An 11,118-nucleotide genomic window follows, 5' to 3' on the forward strand; every position below is an offset into this window, starting at 1 on the left:
TCCTTCTTTTCACTTGTGGGCCAGTTAGAATGATGCACATACAGTTGTCAAAGGTTATCAACAACATCCCTAGCAACCAATAGTAAAGTTGCCCACCCCTCACAGTTTTCTTTATCGAATAAGCGAATATTCACATATGCGAATATAATGAATACACAAAATTCGCGAATATAGGACGAATATTTGTCTATATATTTGCGAAATATCGTTACTTCGAATGTGGCCAATGCCGCTCATCACTAATGTTTTCTTGTCATTTAAAAATATTTTTCTTTCTCCATTCAGAATGATGAATATCTCCATTACTAAAAGTTTTCAATTGTTAGCATTTTCTAGTAATGGTATGAGACAACCCTTATTATTTATTGTCTTCTTTGCACTGTACTTTATTGGTGTTCTAGGAAATCTCATTATTCTCATAGTGATTGTGATAGACAGACACCTGCATACCCCCATGTATGTCTTCCTAAGTAACCTGTCTTTTTTGGATATCTGTTATATGACTATTACCCTTCCAAAACTAATGTATATTCTACTCTCCGGGGACAATGCTATATCACCGTTACAGTGTTTTACTCAGTTGTACTTTTACAATTTCATTGTTGTGATGGAGATAATTTTGCTGTCAGTCATGGCCTATGATCGCTATGTGGCTATCTGTAAACCCTTACACTATCATCTCATCATGAACAAAAAGAACCTGGTCCTGTTATTGTGTGTGAACTGGATGCTGGGATGTTTGAACTCATTACTTTTGATATGTTTCATCTCACAATTGTCTTTTTGTCATTCCACGAATATTCATCACTTCTATTGTGACACCAAAGCTTTAGTAAAAATTTCATGTCCCACAAAACTCTTTCAAATATTATATCGCCTTGAATCTTTATTATTCGGACCGGTCCCATTCATGATTGGGTTGTTGTCCTATATCCAGATCATCCGGACCATACTGCAACTAAAGTCAACAAATAGCAGAAGAAAAGCTTTCTCCACCTGTACTTCCCACCTTACTGTTCTCACTATCTTCTATGGAACAGTTATATGTACCTATATGACCCCAGTCTCAGAATATTCTGGAATTAATGATCAGTTATTCTCAGTATTGTACGCGGCAGTGACTCCCATGTTAAACCCCCTCATATATAGTCTTAGAAACAAAGAGGTAAAAAACGCATTGTTGTTTCTAATATCACACAAATAAATTCAAATTGTCGAATTTCTAGCACACTGGGAAAGGTCCTGCCCGGCCTTCTTGCTATTGGCGGAAGTGACCATGAAGCTGAAAACAGCCGAATGAGATGTTTTAAGCAGTTTGTGAATCTTCTATTGAGTTTACATAGCATGACAGGGAACCCATGGTACCTGCCGCTGGGGACCCCGCAATCTCTCATGCAGCACCCACCTGTCTCAGCTGCACGCAGCGCTGGAGGCTCCGTGTCTGAAGCCTCCCGACCACGGGGCAGGAGTATTGTGGCGTCACGACTCCGCCCCCTTGGGATGTCACACCCAGCCCCCTCAATGCAAGTTTATTTGAGGGGGCGTGACGGCCATCACGCTCCCTCCCATAGGCTTGCATTGAGGGGGCAGGGTATGACATCACAAGGGGGCTGTATGGCAACCCACGTTTGAATTTAGTGACTTGGACTTGACTAACTTCACTGACTTGACTTGAATCCCAGTCACTTACCGCTAAGCTTGACATTCACCTGGGTACTGGGGTTATTCTTTATCAGATGCGACTTTAGGCCTTCCTCAGAAACTGTACCTCAGCTAGATTTCTCTCCTTTCCTAAACTGAACTCTGAACTCCGAACTCCTACCACACTATTTAAGGAGCAGATTTGGAGCATTCCCATTGGGCAGATAAGTCACATGGTTCACCTAATACACACTCTCCTAACAACAGGGTTTCTAAGAACAGGGATTCAAGCAGCAGGTACACAATAAATGACAATTCATTAACCATAGCATAACTGTAGTAGCTATAAAGTCCTAAATAGCATGGACCCAAGACAGACACTGAAGGCAACATCTGCCACACAGGATGGGCAGTATGCTATATTTTGTACTGGGTCACCACATTCCCTTCCCCCTCCAGCCATAAATTGCTTGTTCATTGATCAAGAGTCTAAACCTCCTTTTGTGGAAGAACCAGATGTTTCATGAAAGGCTGTGACCTGTTTAAGTTACTACAGTGTCTAGCCTCCTTAATGAACTAGGACACGGACACTCCAAATGCCAAGGCACTATACAGAGTGTGCCCTAAAAGAACTACAAGTACCATAACTTACAGTGCAGTTCCCTCTCTATTGTGCCAAGTTCCCTGTGTAAGCCCTTGAGCCATTGAGAACAGTGCAGTTGAGGAGAATGATCAATCCAAAAGAGGAAGAAATAGATGCTTCAGGTCCAGTTGAAAAAGGGTGCCATCCCCTTGAAACGCCTTGTTACCTATAGGGGGGGATAAGATGTCTGATTGCTGGAGTCCCACCACTGCGGATCACTGCGATCTCCGGGCCTGCAGCTGCCGCATCCAGAACACTGAAGCTTGGAGCTTCCACATTTGTGATGTCACGCCAACGCCCCGTCCATTATTGTCTATGAATAGCTGTCTAAGAGCCATAAAGCACTGTATAATACTACTAGGTCACATAGGAGTATATCTGAGTATGTTTAAACTGGTTTTAAGGCTAAGTTCATGTCAAAGTTATGGTGACAAGCGATAACCCATGGTGACCAATCCATGGTTTTAAAACACTCTGCAATAGTGGATTTTGTTACTTTTTAAATTTAAAAAAGGTCCCATATGTTTTCTTCTTGTTTGCAGTTGGCTGCCAGTGTTAGGCTAGGATTCTACTGAGGTTTTGTTCTTTGTATTTTTTTTTATTTTTTTTAAACGCCAGGAAAAAACACCAGAAAAACTGGCTCTGAATTTTTCTGCAATTTGCGGGGTTTTTTTGTGAAGTTTTTTCAGGAATTTTTACCTTTGTGGGAAATAGCATTGTTGGCCCCTTTGGCAGTTTTCCAGTGGGCGTTTTTTAGGAATTTTGTTGGGTACCATGAAAAAAAAAAGCAGGAATGATGCAGTTAAGAGCAGGAAAGAGAGTTGATAGCCACAGACAATATTAGCATTGCTAAAATGTATGACTTTTTAATGTGTACTGTATTAATTTATTATGTGTAATGTATGTGTAATATTTATGTGTAATATTGATGTTACAAACTGTTCTTTAATTTTTTCTTCGGCTGTGTATATTTCCCTCAGCACTAAGGTACTCCCATCATGGAACAGACTCTGTTCTATGATGATAGGAGAAGTACAGGGGCTGAGGGACCAATGGCAGTGGGTCTCACTCCTGTGACCAGCTGCCATCCTAAATTAGAAGCCATGGAAGCAGGAGGCATGCCACTTAGCTCTCCAGTCAGCTGGGGATGTTCAGAATCTCAAAGCCCTGCTCTGTAAGTTCCTATTTTCCGGCAGAAGCCCTCATTGGTCGCCTCCGATTGACCAATAAGGGCTTTTGGCGGGGAATATGAATTTACAGCAATGTAAGTTCATATTCCCCACTGGATGCCCTCATTGGTCAATAAGTGGCGACCAATCAGGACATCAGGCGGGGAATATAAAATTATTACAGAGCAGTGTTCTCAGTGGCTAGTTTTATTCACAGAATCCCTTGCTCCCTCCAGCCGTCCGCCCTTACAGAGCCGCAGTCACCATGGCTGTTACCCCCCAGCCCCGCTCGCCTCTGCATTGCTCCCCGATACCTTCAGCTGCATGTACAGACAATACTACAACTCCCTGCATGTCCTCACTGTCAGGAAATTCTGGGAGTTGTAGTCTTGTCTGTAGATATTGAGGAGCGATGCAGAGGAGAGCGGGGCTGAGGGGCTCACCACCATGGCGACTGCGGCTCTGTAAGGGCAAGCAGCTGGAGGGAGCAGGGGATGCTGTGAATAAAACTAGATCACTGCTTTGTAATAAGTTCATCTTCCCACTGGATGCCCTGATTGGTCACCACCCATTGACCAATGAGGGCATTCAGCAGTGATATCACATTCATATTCCCCACCAAAAGCCCCCATTGGTAAATCGGTGGCGACCAGTGAGGGCTTTTGCCAGGAAGTATAATCTTACAGAGCAGGGCTTTGAGATTTTGAACCTCCCAGGCCAGCTGGAGAACTAAGTGACATGCTGTTAAGTTAAGTTAAGATGGCAGTGGGTCTTAGAAGTGACACCTGTTGCCATCGGACCCTCAGCCACTGTACTACTACTACCATCATGGAGCAAAGTCTGTTCCATGATGGGAGTACTGAAGTGCTGAGGAAAATATACACCAGTTAAGAAAAAATAAAATAAAAGTTAGTAACTAGTGTTGGGCGCGAATATTCGCATTTTTAATTTTTAGCGCAAATATCGCAAATTCATGAATATTGCGAATATATTCACTATATATTCGAAATTGCGAATATTCGCTTTTTTTCCGCATATTCGCATATGTGAATATTCACATATTCCTTCTTTTCACTTTTGGGCCAATTAGAATGATGCAAATACACTTGTCAGAGGTTATCAACAACATCCCTATCAACCAATATGCGAATATTCACATATGCGAATATATATGCAAATATAAAGAATACGTGAAATTCGCGAATATAGGACAAATATTTGTCTATATATTTGCAAAATATCGTGAATTTGAATATGGGCAATGCTGCTCATCACTATAAGTAACATCAATATTACACATAAAAAACTTAAACATTACAAATAATAATTAAATACATGTTTGCAATTTTAATATTTTCCATGGATCTCAATTCACTTCCCCACTCTCAATAATTGTTCCCTGCTTTTAAATAAAAAACATAAAATTTGTTCCCTAGAAATTTAGGGTCAGACAGCGAGGAGCAAGATAAGGAGCCTCCTGCTGTGCTTTCAGCTATTCGGGATGCCGCAGTTTCACTGCAGAGGTCCCGAACAGCCATCTGAGCTAACCGACAACTGTTTTCTCCTGTTTTAAATGCCGTGATCAACTTTGATCGTGGTGTCTAAAGAGTTAATACTGGACATCAGCCCGATTAGTGATGTCCGGTATTAGCCGTGGGTCCTGGTTGCTGATAACATACGTCTGTGGTCATTAAGGGGTTAATAGTGCCCTATGGGAAAAAGGCTATGTCCATCCATTCTTTCAATCTCTAAAGTAAAAAAAAAGAATATAAAATGCCAAAGCAAAAATACCTTTGACAATGCATGGCATTTTTTTATGCCGTTTGTATGGGAAAAAAACATCACAATTTTCCGGAAAAAAAGCCATAGTCTTAACATGCTGTCGTTTTTAAAAACCTGCCACTGAGCCCCAAAAAAGCAGAAAAACACACAAGGGAAGTGAAAAAATGGCAATCTGAAAAACGCCAAGTAGATATGGCATCTTGCAGTTCCCTACTGATTTGCAGCTTTGATCTGCTTTGATCTCTTTTCACAGAAAAAAATGTTGTGTGGCAAATTGGACTTTTTCTAGGCGTTTTGGGAAAAAAAATCTAATTGGAAACCCAGCCTTAACATGCACACAGAGGTATCGGAAGAAGCAATGGCCTTTCCACCAGCTTTCACATCATTACAACTGTCACATGGAGTCGCAAAAGATAATTATGTAAATTGAGGGTCCGGCAGTGAAAGGTGACGGAGAGAGGCAGGGGCAGCCAGCCGGCGGGGCCCCGCCTCCTGCGTGCAATAAACTGAATTCAGGAACGCAACTTCTGCAGCACGTATCAAAGGAAAATCTGGACCGAATTTAGTAAGTGACCCCTCTTTGGACTTCTGGTCACCCACGTTATAACCCAGTGTATTGGGTTTAGTTTAGGTGATCAGGGTAACAGTTTTCTTATAATATCTGACATGTCCCCTATCTGGGGACCATATAGAAAATAATTTTTGAGAATGGGGGTTGATTTCAAAGCTTGCTCCCATCACCTTATGCATTGACCCGAGATGGCAGTATCATCAGGTACAGCACACCAAAATAATTATTATCAGATTGTAAAAGATAGCCAAAGAAGATTGTGAAAAAAATAAATACTGTGGTTTATCACGTTGATTGCACTGAAGCTTGTCGGAGAAAAAGGGAGCAGACCTGTGGGGGAACAGAAAGAGAGGAGAGTGTTTTTTTTAGGTAGTACAAACTACTGTATGTTGGGGGGGGGGCTAACTACTACGTGGAGTGGCCTAATTTATGGTAGGCTAACTACTACATGAGGGATACCCTGATGATTTTGTACATATGCCCCATGACAAAGAAATGGTCTGTGATTTTATTGGTTGGTTTATTTCAACAATGAGAGATAAAATAACAAAAAAAAACAAAAAAAACTGAAAATGTATTTTAAATAAGTTATTAATTAATTAGCATTTGACCCCTTTGCAAAACATGACTTTGTATTTGGTGGCAAAACCCTTGTTAGAAATCACAGAGGTCAGTCATTTCTTGTTGTTGGCCACTCCTTTTTTCAGATCTTTCCCAAGTCATTAAGTCAACTTGAACCTTCAGTTCCCTCCATAGATTTTCTAGGAGATTCAGGTCTGGAGACTGTCTAGACCACTCCAGGACCTTAATGTGTCACACATCTGTTCCTTTGCCATGTGCTTTGGGTTACTTTTGTGCTGGAATACATGTCCATGACCCAGTTGGGGGAAAGAATCTCTCACTTAATAGTTGATGGCACATGGCCTCCTCTCTCATCCCTTTAATGCGGTGAAGTTATCTTGTTAGCTGGAAAACACCCCCAAAGCATATTGTTTGCATCTCCATGTTTGATGGTGGGGATGGTGTTCTTGGCATCATAGGCAGTATTCCTTCTCTTCCTTCATACATGACAAGTTGGATTTATTTTAAAAAGCTCAATTTTGATCTAATCTCTTCTCCCCAAGTTCACCTCTAAATCATTCATATGTTTATTGGCAAACTTCAGACGGGCCTGTACATGCACTTTCTTAAGCAGAGGGACCTTGCGGGCACAGCAGGTTTTCAGTCCTATTTATATCGTAGTGTGTTTCCAATTGTTTTCTTGGTTACTATGGTCTCAGTTGCCTTGAGATCATTGACAAGATCCTCCTGTGTAGTTTTAGGATTATTCCTCACTGGTCATTGTCAGAAATGGATCCATTAGGAAGGAGAATTATAAATACTTCCATGATAGTTCCTATTCCATTTGAATACACTTCTGGCTCAAAAACCGCCAGAAAAAAAACCTGTGTGGAAACCTAGCCTAACACTGTCTAAGAGCACTAAAAGCCATTTGTGTAACTGTTAAGTCTAAGGGTGTGGCTATGTGCCTTTGAGCTGCCTTTAAGGCAAAGTTAGTATAAAAGTTAGGCAACTAGTTACTATTTATAAGGATGATTGTACGTAGTTGGGGGCAAACAAATACCAAGTTATTGTTTACCAAGTGGTTAAGGGGGTACGCTGCCCCTAGACATCTTATCCCCTATCCAATAAGATGTCTAATCATGGGGGTTCACGCCACTGGGGACCCCCGCGATCTCGGCTGCGGCACCCCAGACATTCGGTGAACGGAGTGAAATTGGCTTTGAGCCGGATGACTGGCGATGCATGGCTGAAGCTCGTGAAGTCATCACGACTAGAGATGAGTGAACTTTTCAAAAGTTCGATTCACCGAATTTTCCGAAAAAGTTTGTTTTGATCCGAATTTTTTCGCAGCGAATCTATATTAAAAAAGGCTATTTCTAGCCTACATACAGCCTCTATAGGGGTATAGAACACTTTGCTGTGTTCTAAAATGCATATGGAGTGTGCTGGGGTAGTGAAATAATACTGTTATTCAGAATAACATGCAGATTACCGGCATTGCTTTTAGAATCACTGCCGCACAGCAGCACAATGACAGATCCTGGTTGTGGCATCAGTGTCAGGAGACCATATAGTGACTGAATGACATAGCGTGGAGGTGTTGGCAGCATGAGGAGACCATTTAGTGGCTGAATGGCACAGCGTGAAGGTGTTGGCAGCATGAGGACACCATATAGTGGCTGAATGACACAGTTTGGATGAAGCTGAAGCATGAGGACACCATATAGTGGCTGAATGACACAGCGTGGAGGTGTTGGCAGCATGAGGAGACCATATAGTGGCTGAATGGCACAGCGTGGAGGTGTTGGCAGCATGAGGACACCATATTGTGGCTGAATGACACAGTGTGGACATGTTGGCAGCATGAGGAGACGATATAATGGCTGAATGACACAGCGTAGAGGTGTTGGCAGCATGAAGAGACCATTTAGTGGATGAATGGCACAGCCCGGAGTTGCCAGCAGCATGAGTAGGCACTAGGCCTTCACAATCCCTAAGATTAAAAGATGAATTATGAAATTTAAACCGAAGATTTTGGATAGCGGGTGCTACCTATGAGAAAATTTAAAATTCCCAGGCCTCACAGCGGCATCAGTAAACCATATATTGCCTGAATGACACAGCCTTGAGTTGGCTTATGCACCAGTACACAGCAGGGCTTCCCAATCCCCTCCCCCCCCCCCCCAGAAACAACACAATTTTAGACATTTTTGAAAAAGATTTTGGATAGCGGGTGCTATCTATGAGAAAATGTGAAATTCCCAGACCAAGGCCCAGCAGCGCCATCATTTTTTTATTTGAAAATTAAAACAAACTTTGAGTGTCCCGGACCCCATCGTATGGGTGCGAAGGACCAAATCCAACAAGCCCCCACAGCAGCATCAGTAAAGCATATATTGCCTGAAATACACAGCCTGGAGTTGGCTGATTCACGAGTACACAGCAGGGCTTCACAATTCCCCGCCAAAAAAACACCACAATTTTTGAAATTTTTGAAAAAGATTTTGGATAGTGGGTGCTACCTATGAGAAAATTTGAAATTCCCAGACCCAGGCCCCACAGCGGCATCAGTAACCCATATATTGGCTGAATGACACAGCCTGGAGTTGGCTGATGTACGAGTACACAGCAGGGCTTCACAATCCCCTCCAAAAAACAACACAATTTTAGAATTTTTTGAAAAAGATTTTGGATAGCGGGTGCTACCTACGAGAAAATTTTAAATTCCCAGACACAGGCCCAGCAGCGCCATCATTTTTTTATTTGAAAAATAAAACAAACTTTGAGTGTCCCAGACCCCATCTTGTGGGTACGAAGGACCAAGTCCAACAAGACCCCACAGGGCTCATGTGGCCGTGAGATGTAGGTGCAACGTCTCCATTGCCCTGACCGGCCATTGTTTCCAAGACTTTTCGCCTAGGCAAACCATGTGAAGAACAGCGTGACACCGCCGTGCCCTGCACACATGGTATGTTGAAGAGCCACTGAGACTTGTCCTGGCAGTGGAGGCTTGTGGAGGATGTGGAGGTGGAGTAGCACACTGTCACAGGACCAACAGGCTGACAGAGTGTAGCAGGAAGCAGCATTGAGTACACACCAGGGCTTCAGAATCCCAAAGTAAAAACAACCATTTAAAAAAAAAAATTTAAGAATATTTAGGACAGCAGGTGCTACCTATATATTGCCTGAATGACACAGCCTGGAGTTGGCTGGTACACACCAGGGCTTCACAATCCCCCCAAAAGAACACAACAATTGTAGAAATTTATGAAGAAGACTTTTGGATAGCAGGTGCTACCTATGAGAAAATTTGAAATTCCCAGACCCAGCAGCGCCATCAGTAAACTATATATTGCCTGAACGACACAGGCTGGAGTTGGATGATGCATGAGTATGCACCAAAGCTTCACAATCCCCAATAAAATAGACAAACATTTTTGACAAAAAATTTTAACGAAAATTTAGGACAGCGGGTGCTCTCTATATATTTACAGAATGACGCAGCATGGAGTTGGCTGCAGCCTGAGGAGACCATTGTAATCTCTGATTTTTTTATTTGAAATTTTAACCCCTTAAGGACTCAGCCCATTTTGGCCTCAAGGACTCAGACAATTTAATTTTTACGTTTTCGTTTTTTCCTCCTCGTATTCTAAAAATCATATCTCTTTTATATTTTCATCGCCAGACTAGTATGAGGGCTTGTTTTTTGCATGACCAGTTGTCCTTTGTAATGACATCACTCATTATATCATAAAATGTATGGCGCAACCAAAAAAAACTATTTTTGTGGGGAAATTAAAAAGAAAAACGCAATTTTGGAAGGTTTAGTTTTCACGCCGTACAATGTACGGAAAAAATGACATGTTTTCTTTATTCTGAGGGTCAATACGATTAAAATGATACCCATTATTACCTACTTTTATATTATTGTTGTGCTTAAAAAAAATCACAAATTTTTTTCCAAATTAGTACGTTTATAATCCCTTTATTTTGATGACCTATAACTTTTTCATTTTTCCATATAAGCGGCGGTATGAGTGCTCATTTTTTGCGCCATGATCTGTACTTTTTTTTGATACCACATTTGCATATAAAAAACGTTGAATACATTTTTTATAATTTTTTTTTTAAATAAAATGTATTAAAAAAGTGGCAATTTTAGATTTTTTTTTTTGTTCACGCCGTTCACCATACGGGATAATTAACATTTTATTTTAATAGATCGGACATTTACGCACGCGGCGATACCAAATATGTCTGTAAAATTTATTTTTTACGCTTTTTGGGGGTAAAATAGGAAAAAACTGACTTTTTACTATTTTATTGGGGGAGGGGATTTTTTACTTTTTTTTTTTACTTTTAATTTTACATTTTTTTACTTTTTTTTTTTTTAAACTCGAATAGTCCCCATAGGGGACTATTCATAGCAATACCATGATTGCTAATACTGATCTGTTCTATGTATAGGACATAGAACAGATCAGTGTTATCGGTCATCTTCTGCTCTGGTCTGCTCGATCTCAGACCAGAGCAGAAGACAGCTGGACAGAGGCAGGTGAGGGGACCTCCGTGCGGCGTTCTGAATGATCGGATCCCCGCAGCAGCTCTGCAGGCGATCAGATCATTCATTGAAATCGTGTACTGCCGCAGATGCCGGGATCTGTATTGATCCCGGCATCTGAGGGGTTAATGGCGGACGCCCGCGAGATCGCGGGCGTCGGCCATTGCCCGTGGGTCCCTGGCTGCGA

The 11,118-nt window shown here is 41.7% G+C and overlaps 1 protein-coding gene across 1 annotated transcript; it reads left to right on the top strand.

The window, feature by feature from the left end:
* Positions 1-286: 286 nt before the first annotated feature.
* LOC130367360 (olfactory receptor 1-like) lies at positions 287-1,204 on the top strand. The gene has a single exon (XM_056569774.1). The coding sequence runs from the start codon at positions 287-289 to the stop codon at positions 1,202-1,204; it is 918 nt and encodes a 305-aa protein (XP_056425749.1).
* The last annotated feature ends 9,914 nt before the right edge of the window (positions 1,205-11,118 follow it).

This window comes from Hyla sarda, chromosome 4, assembly GCF_029499605.1.
Source record: "Hyla sarda isolate aHylSar1 chromosome 4, aHylSar1.hap1, whole genome shotgun sequence".
Classification (NCBI taxonomy): domain Eukaryota; kingdom Metazoa; phylum Chordata; class Amphibia; order Anura; family Hylidae; genus Hyla; species Hyla sarda.

Bases quoted from the DNA above. Each gene is read 5' to 3' on its own strand.
- LOC130367360 (XM_056569774.1), top strand. From the start codon at position 287: ATGATGAATATCTCCATTACTAAAAGTTTTCAATTGTTAGCATTTTCT.